The sequence below is a fragment of the Columba livia genome, chromosome 1, assembly GCF_036013475.1.
Source record: "Columba livia isolate bColLiv1 breed racing homer chromosome 1, bColLiv1.pat.W.v2, whole genome shotgun sequence".
Classification (NCBI taxonomy): Eukaryota; Metazoa; Chordata; class Aves; order Columbiformes; family Columbidae; genus Columba; species Columba livia.
The window spans coordinates 136,770,769-136,786,548 of NC_088602.1; the positions used below are offsets into that span (position 1 = coordinate 136,770,769).

The 15,780-nt window shown below is 36.5% G+C and overlaps 1 protein-coding gene across 2 annotated transcripts in view; it reads left to right on the forward strand.

Annotated features, from left to right (window-relative positions):
- BMAL2 (basic helix-loop-helix ARNT like 2) overlaps positions 1–14,796 on the forward strand; it is a 37,943-nt gene extending 23,147 nt beyond the window's left edge. The window contains exons 11-18 of one of the 2 annotated variants that reach the window (XR_010466659.1): positions 532–638; positions 1,236–1,386; positions 2,598–2,653; positions 3,466–3,574; positions 9,157–9,244; positions 10,956–11,064; positions 12,380–12,803; positions 14,239–14,796. Coding sequence is in view for 1 of the 2 variants with exons in the window: in XM_065032555.1 (XP_064888627.1) it covers positions 532–638; positions 1,236–1,386; positions 2,598–2,653; positions 3,466–3,574; positions 9,157–9,244; positions 10,956–11,064; positions 12,380–12,516 (757 nt within the window). In the remaining variant the exon portion in view is untranslated. Of the gene's footprint in view, positions 1–531; positions 639–1,235; positions 1,387–2,597; positions 2,654–3,465; positions 3,575–9,156; positions 9,245–10,955; positions 11,065–12,379 lie in introns of both variants that reach the window. The other variant, XM_065032555.1, reaches the window with a different exon arrangement.
- Positions 14,797–15,780: the final 984 nt, after the last annotated feature.

The window sequence follows — 15,780 nt, forward strand, 5'->3', positions numbered from 1 at the left end:
TCATTAGAAGTGAAAACTAAGATCTTTTTTCCTGAACTTTCTAAAACAGACTTTTATTTGTTGTGTAGACTGAGTTACCACTTTACATATTGAATTTTATTATTATCACTGGAACCTTTTTTATCGCTTTCAGTCATCTTGTCTTCCATCTAAAAGTGTAAGTTTAAACCTGTTCATTAAAGTGACAGAGCAAAATTCAACTACTAAATTTTTTGGATGACTCATTATATGTGACCAGGGCCCTGACGGGCTAATGGGAAAACCTGATGATCATCAGTATGTTGTGTGTACATGTGGTTTGCATGTTTAAACGCTGTTATTTTGTCTTTGAATTACCATTCACTGCAAATGGATAATTTGCGGTGAATATTTTTTGTTGTTTGGAGCAATACTAATGCTATATCTTTTTCCCAGACATGAAAATAAGCATCTATTTCTTTAAATATTGATTTTCTACTTTATCTGATACTGAAGAAAACGAGCTTCGCAATTATTTACACCCACGGTAGTTCATGTTTTTATTTCTAACAGTGCAACAGCAATTTTAGGGTATCTGCCACAAGAACTTCTAGGAACTTCTTGTTACGAGTACTGCCATCAAGATGATCACAATCATCTAGCTGAAAAACATAAAGAAGGTACAAAATATTTGTCTTCCCAGACTACGTACTACTACATGTAACTGCTTTGTGAAAACAGTACAAATTAAAAAATCTGAGCTGAAAATTAATGAAACTAAACAATCTTAGCATTGTCCTTTTCTATATCTGCATTAAGATATGCCTGCATAATGCTTGTAACAAAACCAGGGAGAAACTTCTCTTGTCTTGGATCTTAGCCCAGTGCTTTAATTACCAGGAAAGAATGTTAATGCTTCTTTCAACTCCCTGCATCAATTCTTTCTAAGAACAATGAAGGAGTCCTGAAGAGCAGAGATGCCTAATCATGTAATTAAAGACACTGATTATGAAAGTTCACCAAGTTGGGAGTATCCCTAATAGCGGTTTGCAGAAACTTAGTACTTGGGCTTTAAGATTAATAACATTGCTGAAACTGTATTTTGATTTTAGTAGGGGTCCTATCCTGTCAGTTGTTCTAGCATTTAATTTAATTTAATTTAATTTCTGGCCATCAAAACTATTTTGTTTTTACGATGCTATGAAACAGATTCTTTTTTTTTAACTTTATCTTTCTAGGTATAAATGTTGGTATTACAACTTTCCTTTCTTATCTAGTGTTGCAGAATAAAGAAAAAGTATTTACAAATTCCTACAAATTTAGAGCAAAAGATGGGACTTTTGTTACTTTAAAGAGTCAGTGGTTTAGTTTCGTGAATCCATGGACCAAAGAGCTGGAGTACATTGTATCAAACAACACTGTGGTATTGTAAGTAATTAATGATATTAATCCCCATGTTATTTTTTGTCTTAATTACAGTTAGGTTTAACAGAAAGCAACCTGTTTAAGAAGCAGAACAAGACTAGAAAAAATCAACACAGCACAAAAAGTGGTTGAGTAACCTGGAAGAATGTGGGGTTTTTTGCATTTACCGGTTATTTTTATTTCAGGCCTAACTGGTGAATTTAACTCTGAAAACTGTCTTATTTCCTAGTGGAAAAAATTGTATGAAAGGGTTTCTTATTAAAGGAAGAAAGGAAGGATCTTTTAAGAAAAGTCTGTATGAATAAATGGGAATGTCAAGTTAATTCTGCCTTTCCTTCTGAGCTTTACTAGACTGAATGTGTCAGTTGACCTAATTTTAAGTGCTACCCTACCTACCATGTGTCAGAATGTGGAGAAGCATAATTGATAGATCATAGAAATGGAAGGCAAGGCAAAAAGATGCTCTTCTAATCAATTGAAAGGGAGGAGTCTGTGAGACAGTAAATGTGTATGTTTAATTCTTTTTCATTCTCTGGAGCTGTAATTTGGATTATTCCAATGACAGTGAAGATCTTTGCCATTGACTGGGGTTTTGAGAGCAGAATAGAGAGGGGGTTTTATTTCCATTAAACCAAGTTGTGAAAGGGGCCTTTTACCCATTCTGTAGCTGGTTCATGTCTTAAGTCAACATCATCCACCTATTTTGCCCATGTCCTTCCTGAAGAAGAGAGAGAAGAGCAGTTAAGACAGTATATGCTGCCTAACAGCCAAAGGCTGCTTTTTCTTGCCCTGGAGATCTGGGCATGGGCAGCCATCGAGAGGAGGGAAGGCAGGTAGCAGCTGCTGTCAGAAGGTAACCACTGACCTGTCCTTGTAGCAGTTGTTTCTGGTTAACTGGTCTCCCTTCTAGGAGTAAAAATTGCAGCCTTGTTCTCTTGTCATGGAACACAGACAATTATATTGGCTTTTCTTCTTTATTTAGGGAATAAGTGGAAATGAATATTTCACACAGTGCTTTAGAAGCAACAGTACTAAGTATTGAACATTGAAAAGTGAGGAATATCTCATGTTTTTACTAGTTTGAGGATGTTAAGATTTTACTCTGTGTAAAGTATTATTGAAATTAAATACGCTGAGTTTTGCCCTTGAAAATCTTGTTGATTTTCTTTGTTTGTTGTTTTGTTTTTATTTTTAAAAATTTATTTAAATCTCAGAGGTCATAACGAGTCAGCTGAAGAACAGGTCCCTTACGGCTCCCAGCCTGCAGAAGGCAAGTGTCGCTTCTTACGGTTATCATAGGGGCATCTCCTGATCAATCATTCCAATTTTAGATTTATTCAATCTTCAATCCAGGAATTTATTTTTTATTCCAGGTTGTTGTGCAAGGAAGGAATAATTTTTTTAAAGCTAATTCTGGTGACAATTTCTAGTGACAGCATCCTGATTCAGATCATTCACATCACTGTCACCAGAAAGGCTTATGGCATATCTTTTCCTTCTAGCAGCTTCTACTATAGCTGGGATTTTGTTGATAAGATGTTATGCTTCTGTCACAGATCCTCTTCATATCTTGCCTGTTTTCTGAAGAAATGCAATTGTACTCTCTCAGTTTGCCTCTAGAATATAGAGTGATGGTGATTTTGATACGTTTTGTTAATATTTTTCTGCTATGCATAGATTCTGGTTTCTGCATTCTGTTTTATGATTTTACTATAAGATTTTTAATTTTTGCTTTTGAAATTGTTCTCTTTAATAATTGATTTCAGTTTGTGCAAAATCCAAGGGTTTTTTTCTCATGTGTTTTGCATTGCCTGTGAAAGAGACTGGAGGTGGTAATGATTAAATCTAATTTCATTCCTGGAGATCAGTAATTTTCACAAATATATTTTTCACTTATCTTTATATTTCAAATGAGACTTAACAACGCCCTCCCCCATGAGTTAGTGTTTTTAGGAACCTCATTTCTGAATATAAAGAAATATAGAACAAAAACAGCTTTAAAATGAATCTTTGAGGTGATTATTCCTTGCTGCATAATGAAACTGCTGCAAATTTGTGTTTTGTTTTGGTTTTTAACTGTAGACGCTGTAAAACAACCTTTAGTAAATGTACCCGGAATGTCCTCTGGAACAGTCCTTGGTGCTGGAAGTATTGGAACTGAAATTGCAAATGAAATACTAGAGTTGCAAAGGTAATAAATGCTTAACATCATGAAGTAGGCTTTTAAGTAAAGATAGAGAAGAGGCATATGTGGTTATGTGGGGGTTGTTCAACTTTCATTTTTATTGTGTTACATGTATAAAATATTCTTAGTTTGAGTAGTGGCATTATGAGATACCAATTTAATGTTTGTCCCATGCATGGCAGAACACACCATCGGTGTTGACAAGTAGTTCTGTTCTGAGCGTGCAGTTTCCTTTGTAATGAAAGTATTATTTAACTATGACTTCAAAAGTGTTTCTGTGATGCAGCTTCTTCACATGATGTTGAAATGGGTAGATAAACAATTCAGGAATGGAAAATCAGTTGTCTTGAGGAGGAAAACTTCCATTGAAACAGTCCCCAGTGGAGCACTTTCGTAGGCTGCCCTGTCCCTTTCAGGATTATCCTGAATGTAGGCTACAGTGATAGCGCTTTTCCTTCCCAATACCCAAACACAGATTAAAAAAAAACAACACACTGCGTCATTCCAAATGGGAATCCATACATGATTCAAATCATTAATTAAGGATTGACCATTTTAAAACTAATTTTAGCAGGTACACAGCATAACCAAGAAATTTGAAAGGAAGAGATATAATTTTAATGTGAAGATGCCCTTATGTATTTTTTGTGTTGTGCACCCACAGTGGTGCCTGACTTGCTTATAGAGGGTAAGGTTATTACTCTGTGCCAGTTTGCACTGTATCAGCATTTGTTGTCTAGGAACATTTTTTTAAATAGTCTCTGAGCTGCCTGTTTCCAGGACTGTGGGATGCACGTGCACCAAAAAAGTTTTCAGTCACAACTCTCTCAGGAATTAAGGCTTCATCAGAAGGTCCAACTGCTTTTGTTAAGGTCAAATTTAGGATAATGGGACTATCATCTCATCAGCACAGGACAAGTTATCTAAGTGTTAGCTTAGGATAAATGAAGCTATCTCTCAGACTTTAGATCTTATGTTTCCAGTTCCAGGTAGAGGAATGCCAAGAAAGTTTTCATGTCTGCAGAGCAGTGTGTTCTTAAGTCGCATGTTGTTCTTTCCACTGGCACTTGCAACTGGACCCAAAAAAGTAATAGTATTAAATCTTGCAGGAAAAAGGACACCAGTTTTGGCAAAATGGTAGAGATATAAGGAATGGTTTCATATTGTAGAATATCCTGAGTTGGAAGGGACCCGTAAGGATCATCAAGTCCAACTCCTGACTCAACACACGGCAGCCTAAATGTTAACCCATACATTTAAGAGTGTTGTCCAAACGTTTCTTGAACACTGACAGGCTTGAGGTCATGACCTCTTCTGGGGAGCTTGTTCCAGTGCTTGACCATCCTCTCAGTGAAGATCTTTTTCTTAGTACCGTCCCCTGATACAGCTTTAAGCCATTCCCCACATTCTGTCACTGGACACCAGAGAGAAGACATCAGCACCTTCCTGTCTGCTCTCCTTCATAAGGAAGTTGTAGACAACAATGAATGTCACCTCTCATTCTCCTCTAAGCTGAACAAACCTGGTATCCTGAGCTGTTCCTCATAAGTCATGACCTCTAGCCCTTTCACCATCTTTATCTCCCTCCTTTGGACGTCTTCTTTTATTTTTCTATCCTTCTTATATTGGGGAGCCCAAAACCACACATAGCACTTGAGGTGAGGCCACACCAATGCTGAGTCTAGTGGGACAATCACTCCTTTTGACTGGTTAGCTATACTGCACTGAATGCACTCTAAGATACTGTTGTCCCTCTAGGCAACCAGGGCACACTGTTGACTCCCATGGAGTTTACCATCAACTGGACACCCCAGAGCTCTTTCTGAAGGGCTGTACTCCAGCCTTTTGTCCTCAAATCTATACATACGTTGATATGCCATAGCACAACCAGCTTTTGCTGTATCAGTAACAGTCTGACGCATCAGCTTGTCTGTGAGGGTGTTATGGGAAACAGTGCGAAAAGCTTTACTGAAGTCAGTGTACATAACACCTAGTGCTATCTCTTCATCCACTGAGCCTGTCTCCTCCTTGCAGAAGGCTATGAGGTTGGTTAAGTGTTATTTCCGCTTCATAAATCCACACTGAGGTCTAAGATTACACATTATCTTTTTGCAATGTGGTTGTCTTCTCAGCTGTCTCTTCATCAGAAAACAGTATTTGATTTTCTGAAACAGTAAAAGCCATGATCAGAGCCTAAGAGTGTGATGAGTGACAGTAGCAGATGTTTCTTATTCTGTTTCCAGTATTTTGGAATCGCCTTCCAACGATGAAGTCACATCCCTTTATTAGAATAGTAAAATTGCATGGGTAGTCATTCATTTTCAATGAAAAGAATAAAAGAATAAACTCTTTGATTGTGATGAGATGAAAGATTGCTGCTTCCAAAAACATAAAATCCGTCCCACAGCCGGTTGGCAGGTTGCTGGGATTATCCAGCAAGGAGGAGGAAGAGGACTGGCAACAACAAATAAACAAAACAAACAAACAAAAGGATTGATAACAGTGAAGACAGAGTGAAGATGGGATGTTATATTTTGGTAATACCATTGTTAAAGTCTTTTCATCAGTACCACCTATAGATGGAAGGAGAGTCACTTTGTATTATATCTTTCTGAAGACTGAAGTAAGTTGGCAGAAGTTCTTATTTCTGATGGTTAATATCCAGGCACAACCCAAGAGCTTGATTTGACACTCATTTTAGATGCTTTAGTCAGCTCAGTGTGATATTCTTGCTTGAAGTCACCTGACCTTTGCTGAAGATGCTTGTCCACGTGAGCCTACGTGTCATCAGCTTAAGGAAACCAGTTTATTAAGTGAACGAATAATAAATTTGCTGGATGATGAAAGAATGACTGCATTCCTGGGAAAGTTTTCTTCAAAGCTACCCCTTGAAAGTTCTACTGCTTTTGTTTTTAGGAACCACAAACAATGCTCTTTCTCTTCATATTGCTACAGAGGCAAACAGTTTCAGGAGCAGTATCTTTTTAAGCAACAGAGGGAAGTTTTGTGACCTTTATATGAAGATCAAACCAAACCATTACTGTTCTGTGACAGTTCAGCAGGTCACAAGAGAGCAAAGTCTGTCTGTTTAAATCTTAGGAAACAGAAGAATCCATTACAACAGACGGAATTGTGGAATTTGGAGAAGAGATAATGGTAGTGAATCAATGTCCCCATGTTGGAGGAGGATTTTTGTAACAGTGGGTTGTTGGTTGGTTTTTTTTTTCAGTCTGTTTAAATGGAATTCAGCTATAGAGCTGAGGCAGGTGTGACTGAGGCCTCGTTAGGGATATTTCAGAAGAATATTTATTATTTCATATCCTTCCTGATCCCAAGTGAATCCACTACAGACCTTGCAGATATTGAGCTTATTTATCAAAAAGTTCAGCTTCCATAGTGTTAATACTGTCATAATTTCATAATTTTCTTACTGTCTCTCCACCTGTCATAAGCTTGAAACTCATGATGCATACCTCCCTGTCTGTCAGAGATTCATTTTGTAGATGTCTTGAGTTCATCATATAAGTAAAGCATGTCTTTACTGCTTTATGGAGCAGCAGTTCAAGGCAGCAGGATATTTGTGCCAGTGTGTTTGATTTACCAAAACATCTTTTCAGGAAGATCACAGTAACAGTTCAGACTTGCTTCTGATTTAAAGAGTGAGACTGCTAGGAGAAATAAACTGCAAGTTCTGAATTCAAAGAACTACTTTTCCAGGGCAAATATTTGTGAAAGTGCTGGCAGTGATGAGCACACGCACCAAAGAGCTGCATCAGGTAGCTTTATTCTTCAAGTCGTTGATTGAATTTAGTGTTTTTCAATGATATGTTCACATCTTGAACACTGGTTAGTAAATGAAGCAACATTATGTTGCTTTCTTTGGGAACAATCATCTTATTTCTCAACTGATAGACTGAATGTCAGAAAATTTTGAAAGGAACAATGTTTTGCCAGCTTTGTTAGCCAGAGTGATCTGAGCCGTTCTAGTCTTAGCACAGGTGTGTTTGTTTCAGAGATCTTGGTTGTCCATGGACACTGGAAATTGAGAAATAAGCTTGTGCTGAGACTAATAGCCCAAGAAGTAGCTGTGCAGGTGAAAGAAAAGGTTAAGAGCAAAATCATGCAGGACAAAGTAAACTGTCCAAAGGAAGGGCAGTTCTGGAAAGAAGCCAGCTATGGAAGGGAGCGGTTGCACTGTGTAACTGGGATCTCTGGCATCATACTCATCCTACAGTCCTGTATCTTGGGGGAAAATGAACTAGAGGCGCTTACAAATACAATTGGGCACTGAAGGCCTCGTTGTAAGAACTGACTGTTTCATGAGATGTCAGGGTTGCATGCAGATGCAGTTCAATTTTCCAGAGTCATTGCTGAGAAAAATGCTGGATTTTTTTCCAGCTAAAGAATAGAGCTTCATGCTATTTCTTAATTTTTCTTTGTATGAAATCAAGTTACCATCTTGCACACACTGAGGTAATCAAAATTAAACAAAAGTGGTTAACAGAGACTAACACCAGCTGTTTTTCATCACATAGCTTTGTGACTACAAAGACAATCAAATAGGATGAGCTCATTTACTACCTTAATCTGTTCTCTGCATTTTTTTAATATCAGTAAGACACAGATGGTTCTCAAGCTGTGCATCAGACATCACCAAGATTTTTTTAAAACTTCAGGACTATGCCTACAGCTCTTTTTAAAAGCATATCTGAATTTAATTACCATCTGATGAATGATCATTTCAGTTAAAGCAATGCTATAAATCTATTCAATCTGGAGTTTCTGTCCCAGCTCTTAGAGATGGCAGTACTGCTTATCAAGTAGTGCATTGGATACTGGAATGTAGGGAACTAACAAATGTTCCATACAAATAACTCTTTTTATTTAAAATAGGTTGTTTATTCACTCATTTTCTATCTTTCCTCCAATCCCTTATCAAATTCCGAATCTGAGGAAGTGATGGAAACAGAAGCATCCAGATTGCCCCGGTTCTTCTGTAGCCTTGTCCTTTGGGAGTCAGGAAGAACAGGGGGAAACAGAAGTGAACTCTCCAAAGGGCCCTGGCACAACATTTTCACTGTTAGTTTCATATCCGGCATGTTTCGTGAGGAAAAATGAATAGAATCTCAAAGAATTCTGGTAACAAAGCAGCAGTCTTTAGTTGGAATTTTATGGAAATATGAAAGTACAAGTATAACAAAATAGTAGTAGAGGGAGCATTAGAAGGATGTAATTTTTCCCTTCACCATTTAGCAGAACTTCCTGATGCTGTCTGTATTCTGTTTGTGCTTGAAATGTATCTTTGTCCCAGTGTGTGTAGTTCTGTTACTCTTTGGTCTGTCAGTGCCAGTGATTCAACAGAAAAATTAAAGTGTGCTCAAGTATTTATGACCCATGGCCTTTATTGATCTCTTCTGCTTTTTCCATTATTGAAACCTGGAGCAGGAGAATTTAAGACAACATTGTCTCAGATTAGCTGGCTCATGCTTCATCACTGGGGAGGTCTGGTGGGTTCTGCAACATATAAGCTGATTTTCAGTTTATGATCAGTGTGACTTGGTAAATCAACTAAACATATACAATTTTAGGTTGCATTCTTCACCATCTGGGGAGTTAAGTCCATCACAACTCTTGAGAAAGTCACCTTCTCCAGCTTTAACTGTAAACTGCAGCAATGTGAGTATGTCACTGCCTGTAAAAATCTGAAAGTAAATGGTTAATGTCAGATAGCTCAAAGTCTATGTTTGAACCAAATTACCCTGACTTGTGTTTTTGTGAGAGAATGTGTAAGGTATTGCCAACCGCCTGGCAGCCAAGAAAGTCTTTTGAGAGATGTGACAGCAGCAGAAGTTCCAACCTCATTTACAGGCACATCAGTTCACTCCTGAAGGGGCTCCTTCCAAAGCTGAGAGGACTGCAGTCTCCACACAGTTATTAGTGTCACTGCTGAAGCTCTACAAATACACTAAATATGAGTGTGATTCATGTGATTAGGACTTTTCTGGATTTGGAATTGCAGGAAAACTTTTGCTAAATAACTGTCAGAGAGTAAAAGTGTCACCTGTTCAGTTTGAGAACCTAAATAAAATGTCAGTTCTTGTTTTCTCCCACTTGGACTTTTAATGTTCTTGAAGACCCTTTTAAAAATCTATGCTGTATGTTCTCAGTTTCGAAATGTTTAACATTTTTACTTTGAAAATATTCTAGTAGTCTTCTAAAAATGGATAGAATATGCTGTTTTGCTAACCTAGTAGTGCTGGTAACACCAGGAAGTGTGACTATCACAGCTCTTGACCATAGCTATGGAATAATTACCATATTTTTTGCTTAACTATATTGTATGTTGTATATTGTGCACTGTATGAACAAACATTTACTTTTCCATCAGGACTACTTTGAATGTAAATTTCTTTCCATTTAAAGGCAGTTTATTTCCACTGCAATTTTTATTACCTAACAATACTAATCTGGACTAGGAATTGTTTTGGCATCCTCCCTTTTTTATGGTCAGGTCTTCCCTGCCTTACTGCAGGTCTTTCTCCGTAAGAGTTGGTTGACTTATATATGCTGAACTCTCTAAATCATGCAGCATCTCATCATAAGGATAACTTAATTGTATTCTTTCAAGGTGTTTCTTTCTGTGCTTTAGCATCCCATTTTTTCGTAAAAAGCTTTTGTAAAGCATTTCAACTTTATTAATTTTCTAGTAGAACCTATGCAAGTCAGGCAACCCAAGAAATCTATCCTGCTAAGTTGCCCGTATGTGTTACATGAAACAAAAGTGGGGAAAAAGCCAAAAAGATTTTTATTTTCCTGATATGTTTGGACTAGGATGACTTCTATCTCTATTGTTGCCAGCCAGATTTTTCCAAAGTGCAAAAAGTAATTTAAAACTACATAGATATTTGTCATTATGGTAACAAGATGCAAAATAGTAGACAAGATACAAATTTATAATTCACATAGTTTAGTACATATGGGAGGTATGAGGTGTTTTTTATCTTTTAGCTAGAATGTGTAAACACTGACAAACATGATGTCACTGGGAATTTGTAGGTTTGGTACTAGACATAGAAAGTATACACCAGTACAATTTGTTGTCATGGATTTATTTGCTGAATATTGAATGAAGCAGATGCCATCACTGCGAAGTATCTTTGACAGATGTGTAAGTAACACCTGTTATTTACGCCAAATCTAGTGCAATGTGAACCTCTAAACAGAATTATTTTCAAAATGCAATAGATCTGTCTCTTGATGCATGTTTTTCATCTACTCTATTTAGTTCTAAATACTTTGACAGCAATTTATAATAGTTTTGTAATGTAGTAATTGTGACTAAATTTAGGATTTAATTCTGTCCCTTTTACTACTCCTGTTCTTTCAGGTGCCAAATAAAGAGTTGATTCAGTTATGTCCTTCAGAAACAGAAGTTTTAGAGACTTCAGAACAAAACCAGGGTGCTATTCAATTTCCCAATAATGAACCTCTCCTCGGTAAGATTTACTTCTCTTGTGGATACTTTGGGGGTTGCAGGGGAAGACATCTCTGATAAATGGTGTGGTTTTTTAGTATACCACTTTACAGCCATGTATAAATTGTCAAGTGTTTTGTCTGTCTTAAGATGAGAGGACTCTTAGAACAGATGTGTTATCACTGGAAGGCAAACAGCAAAATTTGATCACTGATTGAATCTCATGACAAAAATTACATCCTGCAACAGAAGTTTACATTACATTCTTGCATGCCAAGTTTTAAGTAGGTTCTTATTAGTTCTCTCTCCAGAAAAGAGAGATGGGTAAGAAGTATTTCAATGCAGTGTAAGGGCACTGCTTGTAATTTGTGAACTGTTGTCCTTTTAGCACTTCATCTCTTTCTTAACTGTGAGCTACAAATAGTCAGTTCAAAGGGCTAGTCAGAATGTTTCACAAAGAATGTCTTTTTTCTTTCTTCTCCTTCAAGAATAGGCTAACCCAGCAGTTTGTCTGGATATTGGATTTGGTGGCCCTGTAAAAAGAGAACGCAGTTGTATCATTATTAACATAAAAGGCAAAGTGCTATAAAAGCAATGTTTGTGTTTATCCAGTACCTCAGCTCGTAGAAACTCTTCCATCTTCCTCTTTTATTTGAGTTAATAGAGTTTTATTTATTTATTCATAATCTAGAGCTGTCTCCCAGTTTAGCTGTGAGGACTTTATATTAAAAAGAGAAAAAAGAAAGAAAAAAAGCTAATCCTCAAATAGGGGCTTGAAAAAAATACATTAAAAACTCAACTTTTATCCAAGATAGGCAGGGAAACATTTTGCATTGATACTTGAGCTAAAGCATTTTACCATTGATTTCTAGAGCTGATGTGTAGTAACCCGAAAAGTTTCAGGAGTTTATCTGGCATAGTACCTCAGATGAGAATCCAGGTACATGATTGCATTTCCCACTGAAGTGACATAAAGTAGAATGCAGTGTTCTACTCCAGTGATATGAACTGCACTACCTGGATACAAGTTCTATTAGCTGGCAGTGGGATGTAGTCCAATGGATTGGGAAGACTTACATCTCCTTAAATTATATATGTCCATGTAACTGTCTGCAGACGGCCATTATTTCTGTTATTTGATTTATTTTTTAAAAATAATTAACAACAACAAAAAACATCCAAAAACCCACAAACAAACAACAACAACAATGAAAATTACATGTAAATGTTTGCCTCTTCTTAAAAGCAAGGTGCTGTTTAAAAACAAATATGTTTTGAAAGTTACCATATTCTTCGTGCTTTGTGCTGCATATGCTAATGTTTTAATCATTTTATAGGTGGCAATTCTCAGCTGGACTTCGATGCAATATGTGAAAATGATGACACTGCTATGACGGCTCTTATGAATTACTTGGAGGCTGATGGAGGGCTGGGGGATCCAGCCGAACTCAGTGACATACAGTGGGCTCTCTAGTTCTGCTTTTTCAGAATAAGAAGGAATGTAAAATCCATAATGCACAACAACCGTACATCCTCAGTACTGTATTATAATTTTTGATGTTTCATTTGAATTGATACTTACTGTCTATATATTTTTAAAGACTGAAGCCTTGTTCAGAGAGACAGTTTCTGCTGCACCTATGGAAAAATGCAATATTTTTTTCATGATGGGGAAACCTTGACATTTTAATATTGAACCATCTGTAACTGGAATGCTTAAAACACATTACTATATTTTTGCTAAGAAGCTTTAAACAAAAGGTACCATACAATGTACAGGAATATTTTTTCTTAGTTTTAATACTTAAACTTTTATTTATTATTTTATTATTTTGTTTCAGATGGTAAAATATTGATTATTTACTTTCTGTAGAACCTACTGTACTTACACGGTTTAAGAATATTTGTAACTATTAAGTTCAATTGAAATACTGATTTGTGTACACCACGGTTGTAGAATAAGGTATTTTAATTCTCAAATGATGCAGTTTGTGATTCCTTGCCAGTTTCAGAAGTGCCATTTTTATAGTCAAAAGTGAATACAAAGCCTACAGTTCTGGGAGCAAAGATTTGAATTAGATCACCATAACAATCAGAATAGAATATTCTGAGAAAAATAGTCACTTCCCCATTATGCAAATATGATAAGGATATATGCAAAGCGCAACAAAATCTTAATTACTATTTTGTATTATTTGTACTGTATTATTAGAGAGGCAGTGCATAGAACCTAAGTAATGCTTCAGCTGTAATAAGGCACTTCGGTCTTGTCGCAGGTTGCTTACTAACTAGAGAAGTTTGGCTAGATTGTCTTGGTTTCAGAGCGAGGCCAGCACTATCTGTTAGTGAAAAAATGTTAAAATTCTATAGTATCCTTTATAGTCTTTATGTTTTTGGAGGGATTAGGGTGATTTTCTATTGCTTGAATCTGTGACTTTTACAAATGGTTGTGTAATATAGTGCTGTCTGTAAGTGAATGCAAAATATAGGATGATCCTTTGGGGGACAGCTTTTGCAAGAATTGTATCCCAGTTACAACAAATTACTCAAGAACATGGCACTTAATAGGTTGTATTGGAACTTTAGAACTATATAGCATTAGTATATAGAGTGGATCTTTTTATCTCTGCTATTAAAGGTTTAGACAAATTTTTGCATTCGTTATATATCATAAAAGCGTAGTTTTTCTGTTGTTGGGGTTTTTTGTTTGCTTGTTTGTTTTTTAATTCAGGTGATGAAAGCATTTGAAGCTATTTGATACATGTGCATATTTTTAATACAGAAATTTAAACGTAGGTACTACCATAAGCACTATGGCATTTATTTTAATACTAAAGGTGAGCAATAGGCAGCCTGTTTCAGAACTTGTTACGAACAAATAGATGTGGCACCCACTAGAGGTCACGCTTCTACTGTTGGATAATTCCCCTTTCCTGAATGAAGGCAGAGTTTTGTCATGCACTGATGTCCTATGCTTTGACAGAGCAGCTTTATATCTTGTAGATATGAATCATTTTGCAAATGATGAATTTTTTGGTGACATCCAGATTTTCTAGAATGGCTTGTTGGATTGATTTTTTTTTTTTTTCAATTGAACTTGCATGTGATTTCCTGCATTCAACTTTTCTTTACAGACTTGTGGCCAAAATTAACTGTCTCTAAGTTTAGTAGAATAAACTTTCCTGTTTCTTCACAGAAAATGAATTTTGGACAATATCATGGAGCAAAGTGAAAAAAATAAACAGGTACTTTCTAAGAATTGATAGAATTCTATTTGTGTAAATGAAATTTGAGAATTTCCATTTTTGCCCTTGCAAAATGAAATTTTTTTCTATTTTATTCTAGAAAGAAAATCTAAATAAAACAAGAAATACTGTACCTAACACAGATAGAGGAGTAAATAAATAGCTTAAAATTAGACAGACGTTCCTCAACATAGTTTCTTTTTGAACTGGATTAGTTTGAAAATGGTGCAGATGTTGTTATTGAAGAAGCATATTAATTATTTCAAAATATTTATATAACTGTCTAGAGTCAAACCACTATTTTTTGATTCTTCTTGGATTTCCCTAAAAAATAAACCCAAAAATGTAACTTTGAGTCTTTTGCAGTCAATGATCAATATTGTGGCTCTCAATTAATTTATTAGATTCTCCCATTACTCTTTGTGAATTTCCTTGGCTTAAAGCACTCTTACAAGAAAAAGTGTCACTATCATCATTTATGATGAAATGAATAAATATTTTTGAATACAGTTGAGGTAATATGTGTTTATTTCTGTTTGTATAACAATACAATTCTAGTAAGACATGGACAGGTTTTTTCTAAGCATGGTGGGGGTTGTCAGAAGATGTGGTTAAATCAAGTCAATAAATTGATATTTTGATGCGCTGCTGTTAGTCTGACAGTTCTACCTAATACTGAATTTAAATACGAAGTTCTCATGCTTTCAAATCCCAGTCTCATTCCCTAGAAGTATAAATGGGAAGGTTGAACGGATGCGGATTTTGGTAGCATAAGATGATATTCCCTAGCCAGGGTAACTTTGTAATGCACTAACGTGCATTTTCTAGGTTCTAAAAAAACTGGTGTTGCAGCTTAATTGAGTGGTCTCGGAAAGAAGAGTGACTGTAGGCTGTACTGAAAGAGGCTGTTTAAACATTAAGAGTACGTGGATATGATTCTTACAGAGTCATGTTGCAGGTGGGCATGGTAAGTGATAAAGCAGGTGTCAACAGGCTTTTAAAAGCCTGATTAGTTATCAGGGTTGTACCTGGAGATGGGTCAACTCATTTGTTACTGAGGGCACACGTGGAATTAAAGATAAGAAAATCTCTACAGGAGAGGAGTTCTGCTATAGCAGCAGCTTCTTTGGGAAACCAGTTTCCTGTGTTGACAGGAAAACAAGAGAGAATTCAGAGTTAGGAGCAGGGAATGAGAATGTGGTAGAGACAGATACCACCTGGGTGCTGTTGGAGTGAGGACTTGGTCTGGCTGGGTGAAGGGGACAGCTGGCCATGGCCAGCCTGCGTTAGAGCAGAGGTGGACTGCAGGAAGGCCTGGGCTGCCATGTGGATTGAAACAGTGCTTCAGAACGCTATTGTGTCTTACAGTGATGAATCATGAAGATGTCGATATATTAAACCTTGACTTTTGCATTTCCTGTAACAGTTTGTGTTGGGGAGGGGTGGAATCTTTTCTGTGCTCTTTCAGGTGTAATTGCTTCTTGGGATTCTCT